Source organism: Orycteropus afer, unplaced genomic scaffold (assembly GCF_000298275.1).
Source record: "Orycteropus afer afer isolate SDZICR_OR568_19922 unplaced genomic scaffold, OryAfe1.0 scaffold00035, whole genome shotgun sequence".
NCBI lineage: Eukaryota > Metazoa > Chordata > Mammalia > Tubulidentata > Orycteropodidae > Orycteropus > Orycteropus afer.
The window spans coordinates 5612281-5634753 of NW_006921622.1; the positions used below are offsets into that span (position 1 = coordinate 5612281).

Genomic DNA, 22473 nt, shown 5'->3' on the forward strand with positions numbered 1-22473 from the left:
AGAAACAAAAACCAGTAAAGCTTATATATATGTATCAATATATAGAAATTTATCTTAGGAAAATGGCTCACACACTTATAGAAGCTGGCAAGTACAAAGTTCCTGGATCAAACGTCAAGCTGGAGGCTTTTCCTGGCTCTTGCAACCACAAGGGCTGAGGAGCTCAAGGCTGGCAGGCAGTACACCGGCGTTGACTCCAATGAATGACGAATCCAAGATCTCCATGCCGAATAGTGGACTGTTCACTCATGGACAGCACAACAGAATCCCGATCCACAGAAGAATGTCTCTCTTCCCAGGATGTCCTTGAATATACTGGAAGAAGGCCACACCCCTAGGGAAACTCCCTATCAACAGATTTACCACTCAGAGCATAGTCATCTGATCCCATCATGGGAACAACCACACCACAACACTTCAAGCCACACAGAATTGTGGTCCAGCCAAGTTGACAGCTCCAACTATCACAATTAGCTTAGATAACTTCTGAATTATTTTCAAGCATGTTGTTGTTGTTGTTGTTATGTGCCGTTGAGTTGGCCCCAACTCACAGCGACCCCTCCTTCCGTTTCCGAGGCAGTATCACTACAGAAGTAGATAGCCCAAACTTCCTTCCAAGGAGTGGCTAGTGGGTTTGAACCACCAGTTCTGGTTAGCAGTCAAGTGCCTTAGGTACTATGCTACCAGAGCTCTGAGGTTCCATAAATTTACTTCCTTAAAAATATCAACAAAGTTCTTTCTTTTTCCCCCTCTTCCCCCTTTTAGATTTTGGTGGAGGCTTCTGTGGGAGATGGCTTCACTGGAGACATTGCAATTGATGATTTGTCATTTATGGACTGTACCCTCTACCCTGGTAAGAGAGAACATTTACACACACACAGCCACCCCCCATGCACACCTTCCACACACACATATATTTAAAAATCCGTTTACTTGGAAATTGCCAAGGATGTCAATATTTCATTTCCATAAATATTCAAAAATGCTTTCACTTCTATACTGTTTCTCAAATATATTAATCCTGGAAATGATTATTATAAATTTTTGCTGGTAATTACTCTTAAAATCTTTGCAAACATAGCAAACAGCTTGAATCAGTTATGTCTATGTCTCATCTTCTGCAAAATAATTAGGAAATCATGCCTGAAGTTAAACTTTAATTTTACTATATTTTAGAGATTATAAGAAGTAAAGCAGTTGCTTAACAGTCACATTTGTTGGAATTTTGATATTAACCTCCTAGTTACCTTCAGTGATTTTTTTTAATACATTTTATTTATATAGAATTTGTTGTTGTTGTTGTTGTCATGTGCCGTTGAGTCAGACCCGACTCATAGCAACCCCTCCTTGGGTTTCCAAGGCAGTATCACTATGGAAGTAGATTGCCCAAATACACAAAACTAAAGTGACATAGGTCAATGCTTTTTTTTTTTTTTTTTTCCTTTTCCCCTGCAGTGTTCCCTCCCCACCCCCAGCCCTGGTAACCAACAAAGAAATTTTCCTTCCATATATAAATCTTTACTCAACTTTTCACAATAATGGACTCATACTATATCTGCCTTTCTATGATTGACATTTCACTCAGCATAATGTCCTCCAAGTTTATCTATGCTATGTGGTGTTTTGCAGATTCTACATTATTCTTTAGTGTTGCATAGTATTCATTGTGTGTATGTAACATAGTTTGATTATCCACTCTTGTGTTTCTGGGCACGTAGGTTGTTTCTATCTTTTTGCTATTGTAAATAATGCTGTGATGAACATGGGTGTAAATATATCTGTTCTTGTCCTGGCTCTCACTTCTTTAGGATATATACCTAGTAATTGAATTACTCGGTCAAAAGGTATTTCTAATTCCAGCTTTTTAAAGAGACTCCATACTGCTTTCAATAGTGGTGGTATCATTTGACAGTCCCACTAGCAGTGTATGAGAGAACCAATATCTCCACATCTTAACCAGCATTTGTTATTTTCTGTATTGTTAAACTTCACCATTAGTGCTGGGGCCAGATGGTATCTCATTGTTGTTTTGATTTGTAGCTCTCTGATGGCTAATGATTGTGAACATTTCTTCATGTGCTTGTTGACCACCTGAATATCCTCTTTGGTGAAGTGTCTATCCATGTCTTCTGCCCAATTTTTAATTGGATTGTTAATCTTTTTATTGTTGTAGTGTTAGAATTTTAGAGATAAATCCCTTGTCAGATATGTCATTGCTGAATATTTTTTTTTTCCCAGTCTGTAGCTTCTCTTTTCACTCTTTTGGAGAAGTCTTTGGAAGCACATGAAAATTTAATTATTAGAAGATCCCATTCATCTAGTTTATCTTCAGGTGTTTGTGCATTTTGGGTTATCTTAAGCGATGTTTTACTCTCAAGTTACCCTTTAAATATTCCTAAAAATTGTGGTCAACCATTTCTTCTCCATGTTACAAAGTTTTATCCATCAAAAATGAATGCATCTTTCCCAGATATGTATCTCCATCCCTACCTTTTCTCCAAAACTCCAAACTTGTATATTAACCACCAACTTAACATTTCAACTTGGATATCTAATAAGTGTCATGATAGTAACAAGAACAAATGATGGAAACACACACACATGCACACCCCTGACTTTCAATAGTGTTTTTAGGGGAAACTCATCCTAGACAATGCTCAGTGATCTAGTAGGACTGGACATCAAGCTCTTGGAGGGAGAGAGACCCTGGTATTCCAGATGTGGGGCTCTTCAATTGCATGACAAGGAAAGCACAGTCTCCTCCCTCCTCCCTGGATTGATCAAAGACTGGGATCCAACAGCAGTCTCTGGTACAGAAAACTTAACCTTCAGTCCTGTACCTCAGCATTGACTGATTGGAAGATGTGGTAGTTAAGTCTGTGTGTCAACTTGGCTGGACCTGGTTGAGTGGCTGGGCAGCTAGATGTAGTATTCCCCTTGATGAGACTGCCAATCAATTCCATGGTAAAATCTACTGTGAGCAGCTGAATACCTGCCTTAGGGATGTGGTCTGCTTCCTGTATATAAGGAGAAGCCTTGGGGAACTGTCTCTAGCTTATGGCATGCTTGAACCCTTCATGCAGCCGAGACATTGTTCAGTAGTCTGCCATGCTCTGCCAACTTTGAAACTTTCAATGGACTTGAATTAATGGCCTGCCTTGTAGTTTGGTAACATTGGGACTAGGCTTTTTTACTTATCAACCTTGGGCTTGTCAGTTTCAGTAGCCAGCAGCTGTCTGAGTGAAGAAAATCCTCTAACTCTAGTGGGCTGGGAGCAGGAGGCAGAGCTGAAGCCCAAGGTTGAGGGGCTTTCACCCAGACCCTAGAGCCTGGCACTTTGAACTTGGACTTAAAGCCTCCCAACTGTAAGAGAATAAACTCCTGTTTGTTCAAGCCATCCCATTTGTGGTATATTATTGTCAGAACAGAAGAGTACCAGCTCCTGAACTGACATGATCAGGGGGCTGGATTCTAAGATTTTCAGTTGCAGCTTTGAGACAGATCTCTGATCTTCCACCTCAGTATCTAAGACGACTGATTACCTTAACCACTCTGTGCAGTGGCTATCCTAGAACTCTTACTGGAAGACCAGTAAGAAGAGAATTAGAATTAAACAAGTTTACCTTTACCTTTTAATATATTTTTAGACTTCTATAACTTTTTGATTATTGGTCACTGATCAATCCTGTCACTCTTTCATGTGCCCCTTTCTCTACAAATGACCATTTATTTCTAGTGGCTTAGGTCACTTGGCAAATCTAGTCAGCTATTTTCTTCAGATATATCCAGAATCCATAGCTTCTTATCACTCTCACTACTTTCTCTGGAGTCTAAGTGACCATTGTCTTGACCTGGATTATTATAGTTGCTTCTTAAATGATTTCTATGCTTCTACCTTTGAACTCTATACTCTATTCTCAAAATAGCAACTGGAATGTATCTTTTCCAACCAATATAAGATCACATCATCTACCTTTCTGAACATTCCTACCTCATTCAGAACAAAAGTCAAATTTCTTACAGTAGCATCCAAGTAATAAATGACTGTCCACTTCACATCTTCCTGACTTTATCTTCCATCATTGTACCTCTAGTTCACTTCTCACAAAAACAAAGACCTTTTTGCTAATTCTTGAGCACTCCAGCCCACTTAAGTATCAGGGCTTTTGCACTTGCTTATTCCTCTTCCTGGAATATACTTGAGCCCCTCCCTTACTTCTTTTCTCTGCTCAAAATGCAAATATTTCTTCTTCGATGAAATTCTCCTGAATTAGTAAGTGTTTATGTGTGTGTATATATGTTATAGAGAGATACCTATCATCCATCTATCTGTGTGCATGTGTTTCTTCATTGGGGAAAGATTTGGCAGGCTGTTTTCATAAACCAAGCCCACTGCCATCAAATAAATTCTGACTCATAGTAATCCTACAGGACAGAGTAGAACTGCCTTTTGGTTTTCAAAGGCTGTAAATCTTTAAGAAAGCAGACTGCTTTAAATTTCCCCTGATGAGCAGCTGGTGGGTTTGAACCACTAACCTTTTGGTTATCAAGTGAGGGCATTAACAACTGTGTCAGGAGAGGTCCTTTTCATCAAGATTAAAGTCTTGGAAATCTTATGAGCAGTTCCATTTTGTCATATAGGGTTGCTAAGAGTTGGAATTGACTTGATGGCAGTAGGTTTGCTGGCTCATTGCCTTTTCTCCAGCAGCTAAAGCAGTATCTATTACATGGTAGTACTCAATATTTTTTTTGTTGTTGTTGAATGGATGAATGAATAGATGAAGGCACATCAAATAATTTCTGGGTGTTTTATATATTCTTTTAATTTTTCAGCTCATTATTATTTCAAAAATATTATATACTTCCAGGTACAATATACAGTCAGCTTTTGTTGAAAGCCAAATCTCAGTGGCTTATAACCATATTTATTTCTTTCTCTCAAGTGTATTTGTTGGCATAGAACAATGGCAACAAAATAAATATTTCTTGTTCATGGCTCTGCGTAATTCTATGTAGCTCCAAGCTATATGGTTCTTTTCCATGTGTGCTGTCACTCTGGAACCAAAGCTGACCTACTTTCCATCTGGGACATTCTATTGTTAAGTCAGAAGGTGGAAAAAAGAAAACATTTTTAAAGCTTTCATTGGGACATGTTGTTGTTGTTGTTATGTGCTGTTGAGTTGGACCCGACTCATAGCCACCCCTCCTTGGGTTTCTGAGGCAGTATCACTATGGAAGTAGATTGCCCAACCTTCCTTCCGAGGAGTGGCTGGTGGATTTGAACCGCCAGCCTTCTGGTTAGCAGTCAAGTGCCTTAGGCACTATGCTACCAGAGCTCCTATCTGCTAATGTTCCATTGGTCAGAGTAAGTCACGAGATCAAGGCAAACATGGAGCAGGGAAGTATTCTGTATATGCAGAAAGCTTTACGGGGTGGTTGTCATTCCGTTAGCTGCCTCTATGACAGCCCCTGATTCAATGAGACTTCATGCTCAGTGGAATAAAATGCTGCCTGATCTTGTGCCATGGCCATGATTAGTTACTATTGTGATCAATAGGGTTTTCACTGGCTGATTTTTAGAAATAGATCACCAAGCCTTTGCTCTTAGTCCATCTTAGTCTGGAGGTGTTACTGAAATCTGTTCAACATCATACTGATACACGAACCTCCACTGTGGGTCAAGTAGTGGCCACATATGAGGTGCATTTGTTGGGAATTGAACTTAGGTCTCCTGCATGGAAGATGAGAATTCTAGCACTGAACTATATTCGTCATGAGTTTACCTGACAAGAGCAGGGAATACATAAAACTCTTATAGGAGAAGAAGCTGATAATAGCTTAATAATGCTATCCACCCTCATATTATTATCTCACATAATCCTGTAACTATGTTGTTGTGATGTGTCGTGGAGTCAGACCCGACTCATAGTGACCCCTCTTTGGGTTTCTGAGGTGATAATACTATGGAAGTAGATTGCCCAACCTTCCTTCTGAGGAGTGGTTGGTGGGTTTGAACTGCCAGCCTTCTGGTTATCAGTCAAGTGCCTTAGGCACCTTGCTATCAAGCTCCTCCTATAACTGTGTTGTTGTTGTTATTTGCTGTTGAGTTGGACTCAACTCATAGCAACCCATCCTTGGGTTTCCAAGGCAGTATCACTACGGAAGTAGATTGCCCAACCTTCTATTCCTATAACTATTAAAGAGTCTAAATACATGTCTGTGTTCTGATGTAGGTGAGGACCTGTGGAATGCTGAATAATACAGATTTTTTTTTTCCCCATCTTGTTATCATGGAGGAAAGTGAGAGAGAGATAACCTGTCCATAGTTAAGTGGCTAAAAAGTGCCAAAGCACAGTGTCTGGTTTTTGGGACCATAATGTTAACCACTGTTAATACACTGCTCATAAAATACACCATCCCTGCCAGGAAGAGACCATCATTTCCATTTTACAAATGTTAAAAATTAAACTCAAAGAGGATAAGCGACCTGACTCAGAATACAAAATCAAGGGCAGGAATGAGATTTTAATCTAAGCTGGTCTGATTACAATGTCCAGGGCTTTTCACACAGAGCCTTGCAGGGCCAAGCTCAGAGAGAACCACTGTGACCCCAGAGGCACAGGAGAACAAAAAAAGAACAAAGAGAGTATACACAAGTCACCCTTGATACTCTTGCTGTTCTAATTATCCTGCTAAGTGCATTTTGTGGCTAAAGGTTCCAACGCAGTGGGAGGAGAACTGCCAGAGGCCTAGGCAGAGATGTGAAATATCAGTTACAGACTGTTAATCCCCATTTTCTGGTTCCGATTTTGAAGAAAAACATGGAACTTTAAACACTGCTTAAACTGTATGGTTTTTGTGTTGGCTTCACATGAAAAGAAACATTGGGTTGAAACCATAAAACCTTTTGAAGCCTTAGATTTTGTAAAAAGAATTTCATGTAACTTTGCCATAAAATGACAACAGGAATGAATATTAGAGTTCTTTAAAATATTGATACCAGTTTATATTAATTCATTTTTTTTCCCTTGATGTATGTTAGGTACTGTGGGATTGGTCCACATGTGTTCACATAAAAATACTGTTTTGCTCTCAATATAAACTGATTATCTACAGCATTTGTGCCTAGGGCAATACAATGAAAAATAAATAAAAACTAATAAACACATACATACAAACCAACCCCCAGGTGTAGTTTTTTGTGTTGCCTATCGTGTAGAAATAATTCATTTATCTGTAACTTTTATTTTATACAAAAAAGTGACGAAAAAGGATATTTATTTTTTACCTAGTATTTCAGAATCAACTCATCTCTCCTCTATTCCTTACTTATTCTTTTTAATGATATCACTATTCTTAAATAATCCATATTTGCAATTCCATAATCATCTTTGCCATTCTTCTTAAACTACTACAGTTGCAAAACCGCAAAATATTTCTCACATCTGTTCTGTTTTTTTTTCCATTGTCTTTGTTATGATCATGGTTTAAGATAGTTTTGACATGAATTATAAGCTTTTTTCTTTTCTTTTTTAATTTTATTGTGATTTGAGTGAAAGTTTACAGAGCAAATTCATGTTCCATACATCAGCTCACATACACTTTGTCTCATGACATTGACTGCAATTTCCCAGAATGCAACAGCTTCCCTCTCATTCCTCCCCATAGTTACCTCTTCCCTGTGTCCTTCCCTCCCATGCACACCTGCCTCCTGAGCTGTCTCCCTGTGCATTCACAGCCCTTCTGTTCTCCCATGACTGATCTCACCAAGGAGTATATCTACCTAATTTAAGTGTTCTGCTCATATGCCTGTCTTTTGTTTGTCTGCAAGCCACATGCATGGGTTCAATTCCAGACCTGGAGGACAGCTAGAGGCCATAGTTTCAGGAGCTCCACAAGGCTCTATCACACCAGCAAATCTGCCCCTCACTTTAAAAAAAAAAGAAAAAAAATGATTTTAAATACTACCACTCTATCCAGAATCTCCTACAGAGATCTCCCTCCTAGTGGTTGACGGTGGTAGCAGGGCTTTAAAAGCTTTTTAACTGCAAATATTTGTTATTTTTTTCCCAATAAGTTTTATACCATAAACTTAGTTTCTTTTCACTTTGTCCTAAAACATCATCATTTGCTATTCCAGAGCTATCCTATCTCAATTCTTAATTTCTAATTTAATTTTCAAAACCCATTCTCAACTATGGGGATTATACCTCTTTTGCTTTAATACTTTGATGATATAAATTTTTATTTTAGATCTAATTCAGGAGGATACTGGTAGAAAGACTATTCAGACAAAATTAATGACGGTGTCAGGGAAAGTAGGAAAACTTAACTGTATAAGAAAACTCTATATTTTTCCTGCATCACTGTATTTTTATTTTGCCCATTCCTAGGGTGGATAATGGTGGCCAATGATTACAATGTTAAATAGCTTTCTTCTTGAAAGCTGTTTGAGCTGAAACCATATAGGTTCATATTGTTACAGTGGATAATTTAGTAAGAATTGCCTGGAGAGATTCAGATTTAAAAATAAGTATCCCAAAGGAAGCATTTACTTTGCATTATACCTTATATCCTCCATCAAGAAATCAAGAAGTACATTCTCATCACAAAACATATTAAAATCATGAACCGAAAAAGAACTTGATTTCTTAGAATGTGGTTTATTGGTGAGATATCTGAGTCATTTGGAAAAGTAAAGCAGTGATTACATGGTATCACAACACACAGTTTGCAAATTGAAAAAAAAGTACTCTTCACTTCTCATCCCTTTTTAAAATTTCAGAATTCATACATATTAGAATAATTGTTGTTGTTGTTGTTATGTGCCGTTGAGTCAAACCCGACTCATAGCAACCCCTCCTTGGGTTTCCAAGGCTGTATCACTACAGAAGTAGGATTGCCCAACTTTCCTTCCGAGGAGTGGCTGGTGGGTTTGAACCGCCAGCCGTCTGGTTAGCAGGCAAGTGACTTAGCCACTATGCTACCAGAGCTCCCATTAGAATTAATCTGTTTAAAGTATCAGTGGTTTATTTTTTCTCAAGATAGTTGTTATTAAAGTAGCGGCATATCTTACAACTGATGGTACCTTAAAATTTGAAAAAATATAGTTGTTTATAGTAAGATTAATAACAATTTTGATTACTTTCCCCCTCACTTTTGTCATTGTTGTTAAATTGACAGAGTTGATTAAATATTTTGGCTTTTAAATAAAAAAGGAAGACAGAAGAATAATTAATACAATCAAACTGTGGTTTGGCAAAGAATATTGACCATACCTTGGACTACCAGAAGAATGAACAATTCAGTCTTGGAAAAATGCAACCAGAATGCTTCTTAAAAGGGAGGATGGTGAAACACATTATCAGAAAAGACCAGTCACTAAAAAAAGACCCAATGTTTGGTAATGTAGGTCAGCCAAAAATAAAGGAAATCCTCAGTGAGATAGACTGACACAATAACCTCAAGAATATATTAAATTATTGGAAATATTTATGGATTAATATAAGAAAGCAAAAATCAGAAGTTTGAGACTCAATGCCTGCATTCTTTAACATTTTCTTTGGTGAACTCCTATAAAATAATTTAGTATATATGTGGGAAAAATATGTCAGCCAAAGCCTGTGCTTCAGCAAACATAGCATTTTAATTTTGTTTCTAATGATAAAAAGTAACTGTAAATAAAATTAGACAAACAGAGTTCTGGTAGTGTAGTGTCTAAGGCACTTGACTGCTAACCAGAAGGCTGGTGGTTCAAACCCACCAGCCACTATTCAGAAGACTGGGCAACCCACTTCTGTAGAGTTACCACCTTGGAAACACAAGGAGGGGGTTGCTATGAGTTGCAATTGACTTGACGGCAGGGACTTTGGTTTTTTATTTAACCTACTTTTAATTAAATAAAAAAAAATGAAGTGTGGGGAGAAGATGAAGTTGTACCTGTAGCCCACACATTTGTTCCATCTAGCATCTTAATTCCTGAAAAACTAGGTTTAGCAGATAGAAACAGTGATTCTGGAGTTGTGAACAGCTGAGAAGGAAAAGAATATCACTTTTAGTGGAGGTGGAGAAAAAGAGCAGATTAAACAGCTGGGAAAAATAATTCACCTAGTAGTCAGCAGGGTGACAGAGAGATGGAGAACCAGAAACTTCATTAGCAATACAAAAGATAGCGGTGGAAAGAAGGAGGGAAAAAAAAAGGAACACGGAACCCACAGAGCCTTTGGGGACTTAGAATACCCACACCAGGAATTGCTGATAGTAACCTTGGGAACTGAGCTGAGTGAGTAGATATGTTGCTGAGAAACAGAGCCAAAACCCCTTGGCACAGGCTGCTGTGGAGTTCAGAAAGTAGAGGGAGAAAGGAAGAAAGTTGCCATGAGTAGGCATGCCCTGGAGCAAATTTACCTCAGCAGGCTGGGATATAACTCTTCCATGACCACTTTTTAGCATAGAAGAGACAGGGAACAGGGATTTTGCAGCTTCCTGACCCAACTGGAAAGCTGTAGCTCCATACCGTTGGGGTCTCTGTCTATTTTCAATCACAGACCTGTGATTGGCAACAGAACATCATCATTAGTAGCCATCCCACGCAGACTCAAACCAAACTCCCGGAGCCAGCAGCAACTGCAAAAAAGCAGAAAACAAGGACTCACTACTGGTGCCATTTTTTTTTTCTTTCTTTCTTTTTCTTTTTTCCCATTCACCCCCACCTCATCCAATAGAAGCAGTACATTAAGCCACCACAACACCTGCTCATCCCAGGTGCAAATTCCCTTCATGATGAACAGAGACTTACACCCACATTCCTGACAGTGATTCCATCAACACACACAAAAAAACACTGGAGAGTAACCCAGTACATTTGAATTAATAACCAAAAATGTACACTTGCTCCACACTTGCAAATATACTTAAACATAAAATCAGCATGAAACAAATCAATACATAAGTAACAGTTAAAGAAAACAACTTCAAAATGTCTAGGAAACATCAAACAACCTCAAATCAAACAAACAAACAAAAATGCAATAAGACAATGGAAATAAAACTCCAGGCTAAAGAAGTATCTATCATGGAAGAAGAAAAGGCAATAGAATTATCTGTGAAGGAATTCAGATGATATGTATATAGGACTCTACAAGAGCTCAAAGAAACCACAAACACAATCAAAGAGAATACAGACAGTACCCAGGAGGAATTCAGGAAAACCATTCAAGAACAGAGTAACAAGATAAATACACAATTAGAACTCACACAAAAATAGCAGTTAGAAATCTAGAAGACAAACACTAAAATTACAGAGTTAGACCACACAGTGGAAGGACAAAAGAGTAGACTAGAACTGGCTGAAGAATGCATTTCCCAACTAGAAAATAAATCCCTTGATTCCAGCCTGTAGAAGAAAAATCAGAACAAAAAATTAAGAGAACCTAAGAGTTATATGGGATGACATGAAAAGAAACAACATATACCTCATTGGAATTCCAAAACAGGAAGAGGCAAAAAAAAAGAAAATTGTGGAAGACTTGCTAACAGAAAATCTCCCCCATATCATGAAAGAAGAAAAGATATCTGTCCAAGATGCTCAACGAACCCTGTATAGGATAGATCCCAGGAGAAAGTCACCAAGATATGTCATAATCAAACAGTCCAAAACCAAAGACAAAGAAAGACTCTTGAGAGCAGCTTGAGGAAAAAAGAAAAAGGAATGTCACCTACAATTGAAGAGCAATAACACTAAGTTCTGATTACTCAGCAGAAACCTTGCAGGCAAGAAGACAATGGGATGGCATATATGAAACACTGAAGACAAAAACTTCCAGGCAGGAATTCTATATCCAGCCAAATTGTCTATCAGATATGAGGATGGAAACAAGACATTCTCAGACAAACAGAAATTAAGGGAATTTGTGAAAACCAGACCAACCCTACAAGAAATGCTAAAGGGAGGCCTTCCAATAGAGAACCCACAACAGAGAACAACATATTTAAATTAGGACTATTGACATCAATACTTAAAAACAAAACCAGAAATAGGTGTTCAAAATAAGCTCATAAAACATTATACTCAAAGAAACAAGGGAGTCAATCTGCGGATGACACCAGCAACAAAGTAAATAAAAGGAATAAAAGTTCTACTTACAAAACTTCCAAATAGAGAGGAAGACAGAACACTATAGAACAGACTGTTCCAAAATTAAGGCATCAAGAATTCACTTCAGGGTAACCACAAAGAAAATTAACAATCCCCTTCGTAAACCCAAAAAGAAGAAAAATATATGGACTTAGGAAGCACAAAACCAACAATAAAAAAGAAAAGAGAAGAAACACTTGATAACGAAATGAGCTCAGCACAGAAAAATATTTGGACCAAGGAAAACATCAACAACACAACAAAAAACACAATAGAATGACAGCAATAAATTCATACTTATCACTAATTACACTCAATATGAATGGACTAAATGCACTAGTCAATAGAGAGAGAGAGTGGCAGGTTGTATAAGAAAAGAAGACTCATTGATATGCTGCCTATAAGACACCTACCTTAGACACAAAGATAAAAACAAATTTAAAATTAAGGGGTGAAAAAAAGTATACCAAGCTAATGGTGATGAAAAAAGAACAGGAATGGCAATATTAATTTCTGATAAAATAGACTTCAAGGTGAAAAACAGCATACAGGACAAAGGACACCATATGATGCTAATAGGATCAATTAACCAAGAAGATTACCATAATATCTATGGACCCAGTGAAAATGCTCCAAAATACATAAAGCAATATTAACTAAATTGAAAGGAAAAAGAGACAACTCTACAATAGTAGTAGGAACTTTAACACACCACTTTCAAGGAAGGACAGAACAACTAGAAACAAATTCAACAAAGATACAGAAGAACTCAACAACACAATCAAACACCTCAACTTCATAGACATATCCAGAGCACTCCATCTGACAACAGCACAATTCACTCTCTTCTCCAATGCACATGTATCATTCTCCAGAATAGATGAAGCCTCAGTAAATTAAAAAACATTGAAATACTACAAAGCATCTTCTCAGACCAAAATGCTATAAAGTTAGAAATCATTAATCAGAAGATCAAGAAAAAAATATCAAACATGAGGAAATTTAATAATACATTACTCAAAAACTACCGGATAACAGAAGAAGTAAAGTGTGAAATAAAAAAAAAAAAAAAAAAAAATCCTGGAAACAAATGAGAATGAAAATACATCTTACCAAAACCTATGGGACACAGTGAAAGCAGTACTCAGAGGTCAATTTATAGCAGTAAACACATGCATCTTTAAAAGGAAGGAAACAAAATCAACACTCTAACTCAGCAACTCAAACAATTAGAAAAAGAGCAACAAAGGATACCTACAATATCCAGAAGAAAGGAGATAATAATGATCAGAGCAGAAATAAATGAAAGAGAAAAAAAGGGGGGGATCAGCAAAACAAGAAGCTCAGTCTTCAGAAAGATGAACAAAATTGACAAACCACTGGCAAATCTAATAAAAGAGAAGATAAGATGCAAATAACATGAATAATAAAAGGGGCAACATCACAACAGAACAAACTGAAATAAAAAAGGTGTTGACAGATTTGAGAACCTAGAAGTGATGGATAAATTTCTAGAAACACAGGACCTACCTAAACTATCCCAGTTGGAGATAGAAGAGATGAACAGACCCATAACAAAAGAAAAAATTGAGCAGGTCATAAAAAAACTTCCTGCAACAAAAAGTCCTGGTCCTGATGGCTTCATTGGAGAATTTAACCAAACACTCAGAGAGCTGATACGTATACATATCAACTATTCCAAAGCATAGAAAAAGATGTAATACTCCCGAATTCATTCTATGAAACAAGCATAACACTGATACTGAAACCAGGGAAAGACACCACTAAAAAGGAAAACTACAGACCGATATCCCTCATAAATATAGATGCAAAAATCTTCAACAAAATCCTCACCAACAGAATCCAACAACATATCAAAAAAAAATAATAATAATAATAATACATCCTGACTAAGTAGCATTCACACCTGGTATGCAAGGATGATTCAACATCAGAAAAACAATCAATGTAATCCACCACATAAATAAAACAAAGGAGAAGAACCACATGATCATATCAATTGATGCAGAAAAGGCATTTGATAAAATCCAATACACATTTCTGATCAAAACTCTCAGCAAAATAGGAATAGAAGAGACATTCCTCAACGTAATACAAGGCATATATAAAACCAACAGGCAACATTATTGTTAATGGAGAAAGATGCAAAGCATTCCCCTTGCAAACAGGAACCAGACAATGATGCCCCAATCACCACTTCTATTTAATATTATATTAGAAGTTGTAGCCATGGCAATAAGGTAAGAAAGAGAAATAAAAGGCATCCAAGTTGGCAAAGAAGTAAAACTATCCCTGTTTGCAGAGGATATGATCCTATGCAGAGAAAACTCAAGAGACTCAGCAAAAAAACTATTGGAACTAATAGAGAGGTTCAGCAAATTGGTAGAATACAAGGTTATCATACAAAAATCAGTTGGATTCCTCTACATCAACAAAGAGGGCTCTGAAAAAGGAAATAAGGAAATACCATTTACAATAGCTACCAAAAGGATAAAATACCTAGGAATAAATCTTACCAGAGACACAAAAGATCTATACAAAGCAAACTATAAAACACTACTACAAGAAACTACAAGAGATCTCCATAAATGGAAGAACCTGTCTTGTTCTTGGATAAAAAACAAAACTCACTTCCATAGAGTCGGATCTGACTCATAGTGACCCCTCCTTGGGTTTCCGAGATGGTATCACTACGGAAGTAGATCGCTCAATCTTCCACCAAGGAGTGGCTTGTGAGTTTGAACCACCAGCCTCCGGTTAGTAGTCAAATGCCTTAAGCACTATACTACCACACCTCCTGATACGTTCTTGGATTGTTGTTGTTACGTGCCATCGAATCAGCCCTGACTCGTAGTGACCCCTCCTTGGGTTTCCGAGGCAGTGTCACTATGGAAATAGATTGCCCCATCTTCCTTCCTAGGAGTGGCTGGTGGGTTTGAGCCACCAGCCTTCAGGTGAGCAGTCAAGTGCCTTAAGCACTACACCACCAGAGTTTCTGTGTTCTTGGATAAGAAGACTGAATATTGTGAAAATGTCAGTATTACCCAAAGCAATCTACACATTCAACTCAATCACGATCCAAATACCATTAACATTTTTTAAGGATATGGAAAAACCAATTATTAACTTCACATAGAAAGGAAAGAGACCTTAGATAAACAAAGCATTGGTGAAGGAAAACAGTGAGAGGTCTCATTCTCCTGGATCTCAAAACTTACTATACTTTTACAGTAGGTAAAACAGCATGGTATTGGTACTATGACAAACACATAAACCAGTGGAACAGAATCAAAAACCCAGAAATAGACTCACCAATCTATGGACAGCTGATCTTTGACAAAAGACATAACCCATTAGAAGAGATAACCTCTTTAACAAGTGGTGCTGGCAAAATTGGATATCCACCTGCAGAAAAATGAAACAAGACCCAAATCTCACCCCATACACAAAAACAAATTAAAGCTGAATCAAAGACTTAAGTGTAAAACTCAAAACTATAAAGCTCATCAAAGATAAAACAGAGGCAGATCCAGGGGCCCTAATTTATTGCATAAACATACTATCAAGCATAACCCAAAGTCCACAGCCAGTGGAGAAGCTAGTTGACTAGGACCTTTTAAAAATTGAATTCTTATGTGCATCCAAAGACTTCTCCAAAAGGATAGAAAAGAGAATTTACAGATTGGGAAAAAATATTTGGCTATGACCTATCTGACAAAGGACTTATCTCCAAAATTTAGAGAAAACTTCAACACTTTTACACCAAAAAGACAAACAATCCAATTCAAAAATGGGCAAGGGACATGAACAGACACTTCACTAAGGATGACATACTGGTGGCCAACAAACATATGAGGAAATGTTCACAATCATTAGCCATTAGAGAGATGCAAATCAAAACAACAATGAGAAATCGTCTCACTCCAGCAATAAAAACAAATTTCATCAAGACAAAAATTAGAAACTGCAACTCTCATACACTGCTGATGGAACTGCAAAATGGTATGATCATTGTGGAAAATGGCATGGCATTTCCTTAAAAAACTGAAAATAGAAATAACATTTGAAACAGCAATTGCAAAAATAGGAATATATCCTAAAGAAGTGAGGGACCGGACACATATGCACACCAATGTTCAATGCAGCACAATTTACTATAGTAAAGAGATGGAAACAACCTAAATGCCCGTCAACAGATGAATGGATAACCAAATTATGGTACATGCACACAATGGAATACTATGCTACATTAAAGAACAATGAAGGATACAAAATCATCTCACAATGTGGATGAACCTGGAGGATATTATGCTGAGTGAAATAAGTCAATTGCAGAAGGACAAAATGAGCCCATTGTCCAAAAAAAAAAAAAAAAAGTCATGGTTTGCTTAAAGAAGGGAACTCACTTTGTATGTTATCGGGGGTGGGAGGGAAAATTTAAGACTAGTTGGGGGCCATTTGTTGATTTGGGTAAGACAAGGGACAGTATGGAAAGTGTCTGTGACCAGCACGATAACATTGGGGACAGCAAGGTCACCAAAGCATGCACATAAGATATAAACAACAGAGGCAAATACTTGTATATGCACAATACTGCATTACCACTAACACCAGATAAATGCATAGACAACTGAGAGGATCAGATGGGGGTCAGTGAGCAGGAATGTACCCTAGACCGATGATAGATTTAGCTGAAGAGAATCTTGTTTAGATACTAGTGATACAAAATAACCACAGTCATTACAGAAGCAACAGAAGAAGCAGTAATCCCTCAGAGACCACCAAACACTTTGGGAGAGAGAACCACCACACCCGCCAACTAAGGCCCATAGTGTCGGGGGACACCAAGCTCAATTGGAACAACATAGTACATAAAAATTTTGTTCCACAACCTACTTTAGTGAGTAGCAGTTGGGGTCTTAAAAGTTTTCAAGTGGCCATTTAAGATACAGCTAATGATCTCCTCTCATCTGAAGTGAAGAAGAGTGAAGAAAATCAATGGCATTTGGAAACAGTTAGTCCAAGGATATAATAGACCTTGAGACCAGAAGTAGATGGTCCCCAGCTGCCAATGCCAGCCACTCAGGAAGGGATCAAAACTGGGGATCCTGGACAGAGTGGGAGAAAAAATGTGGAACAAAATTAAAAAACACAATAATGACCAGAATTACTGGTGAGATGGAGTCTGATGGGACGCCCAAGACTTTGGCCCTGGAATACCTTTTGGGCCTGAGATAGGACTTACTCCCAAGGATAGACTCTCAGCCCAATAGTAGAAAGATTTACATGCAGAACACTTACTCTTGAGGGTGATGCACGACCTACCCTAGGGTATATATCGCTTAGAGGAATCGGCCATAGGGGACCAGAGGGGTAACATTCACATGGAGGGAAAGCTGGACAGACAGTGCATAGTTAAGAAGGGCATGGGGGTGGGGGTCCACAGGGAAGAGAGGGAAGGAAACTAGATTAGGGTTGGGGGTGGTAATCGGGGCCTGAAATCAAATGTACATGAACTGTTGAATGCAAAACAAATTTTGCTCTGTAAATTTGCAACCAAAGCAGAGTTTAAAAAAAAAAAAAAAAAAAAATTGAAGTGTATCGTTTTCTAGTTGCAGGAAATGATAAATACCAAAAATGGAGAAAGCTATTAAAATGCTTATATTGCAGCCTGAAAATTGTCCAGCTACTCTACTCTATTTGTTTAACTTTCAAAAATAGTAGAATGTCTGTAAACATGGAAAATATCTTGTGTCACCTGAAAAAATTTCAGTGAAATTTGAACCAATATTTCAAAGCAAAACTAGTTCAAAATAGTTAACTTGCTATTGGAAACAGAAACCCACACTACATAATATACAGGCAAATAGCTGGGCACAGTTGTTAGAAATCATACTCAAAGAAGAGTTGTGTTTTAGTAAAACTTACTCTTCCTAGAAAGTAGTTCCAATACAAGCACTTTAATACAATCATGCTAAATGTGGTTGTTTTATCTTGTGGATATAATTCTCCACTATTGTGTAAAATGCAATAAGAGAAATGTTTCCTTCCCTCCTAGAGCTATAGATATTTTTAAATTTTCAATTTTTTCATGATTGATTGTGTTTAAACCCTAAGTAAACATTTAGTTTTTAAATTAATTTCTTAACATCAGGACAAAAAGATGTGTGCTATTACCCAGAGACAAAGACCAACTATGCATATGACCACCACTCATCTATCAGTTTGTCGTACTGTGGTAGCTTGCATATTGCTGTGAGGCTGGAGGCTATGCCACCCACCGGTATTTCAAATACCAGTAGGGTCACCCATGGTGGACAGGTTTCAGCAGACCTTCCAGACTAAGATGGACTTGGAAGAAGGAAGGAGCCATCCACTTCTCAAAGAATTGGCCAGTGAAAACATTATGAATAGCAATGAAGCATTGTCTGATACATTACTGGAAAACTTTATGAATAGCCCTGAAACATTGTCTGATACAGTGATGCAAGATGAGCCCTTCAGGTCAGAAAGCACTCAAAATATGACTGGAGAAGAGCTGCCTCCTCAGAGTAGAGTCAAACTTAATGACATGGATGTAGTAAAGCTTTCAGGACCTCCATTTGCTGATGTGGCAAAATAAGAAGAAACAGCTGCAAACATCCGTTTGTAATCAGAACATGGAATGTAAAAAGTATGAATCTAGGAAAAATGGAAGTTGTAATAAATGAAATGGAATGCATAAAGATCAATATCCTAGGTATTAGTGAGTGGAAATGGATGGGTTTGGACCATTTTGAATCACAACCATATGATCTACTATGCTGGGAATAATAAATTGAAGAAGAATGGCATGACATTCATCATCACAAAAAACGTTTCAAGATCTATCCTGAAGTATGATGCTGTCAGTGATAGGATAATATCTCTATACCTACAAGGAAGACCAGTTGATATTCCTGTTATTCAAATTTACACACCATCCACCAAAGCCAAAGGTAAAGAAATTGAAGATTTATACCAACTTCTGTACTCGGAAATTAACCAAACATGCAACCACCAAGTGTTGATTATCACTGGTGATAGGAATGCAAAAGTTGGAAACAAGAGTCATCAGTAGTTGGAACACATGTCCTTGTTGATGAAAATGACACTGGAGATCTTGTGATGAAATTTTGCAATACTAATGACTTACTCATTGCAAATCCTTTTTTTTCAACAACATAAATGACTATTTACACATGGACTTCATCACAGAGAGTACACAGGAATCAGATCAGCTACATTTGTAGAAAGAGGCAATGGAGAAGCTCACTATCTGCAACCAAAATAAGGCCAGGAGCTGACTGTGGAACAGACCATTAACTGCTCATATGCAAGTTCGAATTGCAGCTGAAGACAAAACAAGTCCACAAGGGCTGAAGCGTGGTCTTGATTATATCCCTCTTAAATTTAGAGACCATCTAAAGAATAGAGTTGATGCATTGAACACCAATGACCAAAAACCAGAGGAATCATTGGATGACATCAAGTACATCATGCATGAAGAAAGCAAAAGATCATTAAAAAGACAAGAAAGGAAGAAAAGATGAAAATGAGATCAAACTATGAAACTTAACCTTGAATGGAAAGTAGCTAAAGCAAATGGAAGAAATGACAAGATAAAGGAGCTGAACAGAAGATTTCAAAGAGCAGCTGTAGAAGACAAACTCAATTTTTATCATGAAATGTGCAAACACCTGGAGTTAGAAAACCAAAAGAGAAGAACACACTCAGCATTTCTCAAACTGAAAGAACTGAAGAAACAGTTCAAGCCTCAAGTTGCAATATTGAAAGATTCTATGGGCAAAATATTGAATGATGCAGGAAACATCAAAAGAAAATGGAAAGAATACACTGAGTCACTGTACCAAAAAGAATTGGTCAATTGTCATCCATTTCGGAAGATGACATATAATAAAGAACCGATGGTATTGAAGTAAGAAGTCAAAGCTACACTGAAGGAATTGGCAAAGAATAAGGCTCCAGGAATTGTTGGAACATCCACTGAGATGTTGGAACATCCACTGAGATGTTTCAACAAACAGATACTGCCCTGGAGGCATTTATTCGTATATGCCAAGAAATTTGGAAGACAGCTACCTGGCCAACTGACGGAAAAAGATCCATATTTGTACCTATTCAAAAGAAAAGTGATCCCACAGAATGTGGAAATTATCCAACAATATCATTAATATCATATACAAGTAAAATCTTGCTGAAGACAACTCAAAAACATTTGCAGCAATATATTGATAAGGAACTTCCAGAAATGCAAGCTGGATTCAGAAGAAGATGTGGAACAAGGGATATCATTGCTGATGTCAGATGGATCTTGGCTGAAAACAAAGAATACCAGAAAGATGTTTATTTGTGCTTTATTGACTGGTATCATAGTGGCTAAGTCACTTGCCTGCTAACCAGATGGCTGGCAGTTCAAGCCCACCAGACACTCCTCGGAAGGAAGGTTGGGCAATCCTACTTCCGTAGTGATACTGCCTCGGAAACTCAAGGAGGGTTCGCTATGAGTCGGGGCCGACTCGACAGCACATAACAACAACAACAACGACTATGCAAAAGCATTCAATTGAGTGAATCAAAACAAATTATGGATAACACTGAGAAAATTGGGAATTGCAGAGCACTTAATTATACTCATGAGGAAACTGTGCATAGACCAGGAGTCAGTCATTCAACCAGAACAAGGGGATACTGCATGGTTTAATGTCAAGAAGAATGTCAGTGTTGTACACTTTCACCATAGTTATTCATTCTGTATGCAGCACAAATAATCCAAGAAGCTGGACTACATGAAGAAGAACACAGCATCAGGGTTGGAGGGAGAACAATTAACAACCTGGGATATGTAGATGACACAACCTTGCTTGCTGAAGTGACGATGACTTGAAGCACTTACTCATGAAGATTAAAGACTACAGTCTGCAGTATGGATTACACCTCAACATGAAGAAAACAAAAATCCCCACAAATGGACCAATAAGTGGCATCATGATAAATGGAGAAAAGATTGAAGTTGTCAAAGATTTCATATTGCTTGGTTCCATAATCAACATCAATGGAAGTAGCAGTCAAGAAATCAGATAATGTATTGCACTGGGCAGATCAACTGTAAAAGTCTTCTTTTAGAGTGCTGAAGAGCAAGGATGTCTCTGAAGACTAACCCAACTAAGTGGTTTCTTAGCCTCAGATGCATGGAAAAGCCTGACAATGAATAAGGAAGACAAAAGAAGATTTGATGTTTTTCAGTTGTGGTGTTGGTGAAGAATACTGAAAGTGCCACGGACTGCCAGAAGAACAAACAAATATTTCCTGGAAGAAGTGCAGCCAGAATTCTCCTTGTTAGCGAGAATGGTCAGACTTCACACAACTACTTTGGTCATGTTGTCAGAAGAGACCATTCCCTGGAGAAGGAAATCATGCTCCACGTAAAATGGAGGGTCAGTGCAAAAGAGTAAGGACCTCAATGAGATGGATTAACACAGTGGCTCCAACAGTGGGTTCAGGTACAGTAAGTATTGTGAGGCTGGTGTTTCATTTTGTTGTACATAGGATCGCTATATGTCGGAGCCTTCTTGACAACACTTAACAGTAACACAACATTATCATTAGTGTTTAGAACATAATACTTTAGGAAATACTGCTGTAAGTCATTGCAAAGTAAAATAAGTTGACTTCATGTTTCTTAGATGAAAATTTAAAGCAATTTATGAGGACAGAAGAGTGTCAGGAATCTTGCAATCCTTGGCACACTTCATTCCAGAAAATATTTTGTCCAACCCATATTTCTGGAATCTTGACTTTACACAGCAGACACACAGCTGCAATTCCTTCTTACCATTAACAACACCATCTCCAAAGTTTGACTTGGGAGTGAAAAACAGCTTTCTCAATTTACTCTTTTGATACTCTCAAAAATGAACACATAGGACTTACTGGAGTTTACTCATTTCTGTGGAATAATAAAAACTAATGATGAAAGGACAAAGAATTACATAATTTTACCATTTCTTTTTTTTTTTATGTAATGGTCCTTATTTTATAGGTTATATTGCTCTCAAATCCTTTCTGAGATAGAAAATGACTTGTCTCTAATTTAATTTGACTATAACCTCTTCAGGAGCTCTGGTAGCATAGTGCCTAAGGCACTTGACTGCTGACCAGAAGGTTGGCGGTTCAAACCCACCAGCCACTCCTCGGAAGGAAGATGGGGCAATCTACTTCCATAGCGATACTGCCTCAGAAACCCAAGGAGGGGTCGCTATAAGTTGGGTCTGACT

The 22473-nt window shown here is 37.8% G+C and overlaps 1 protein-coding gene across 1 annotated transcript in view; it reads left to right on the forward strand.

The window, feature by feature from the left end:
- The window catches only part of MALRD1 (MAM and LDL receptor class A domain containing 1), a 1363654-nt gene that overhangs the window by 371880 nt on the left and 969301 nt on the right, over positions 1–22473 (forward strand). The window contains exon 19 of the mRNA XM_007936352.1: positions 766–853. Coding sequence (XP_007934543.1) covers positions 766–853 — 88 coding nt within the window. The remainder of the gene's footprint in view (positions 1–765; positions 854–22473) is intronic.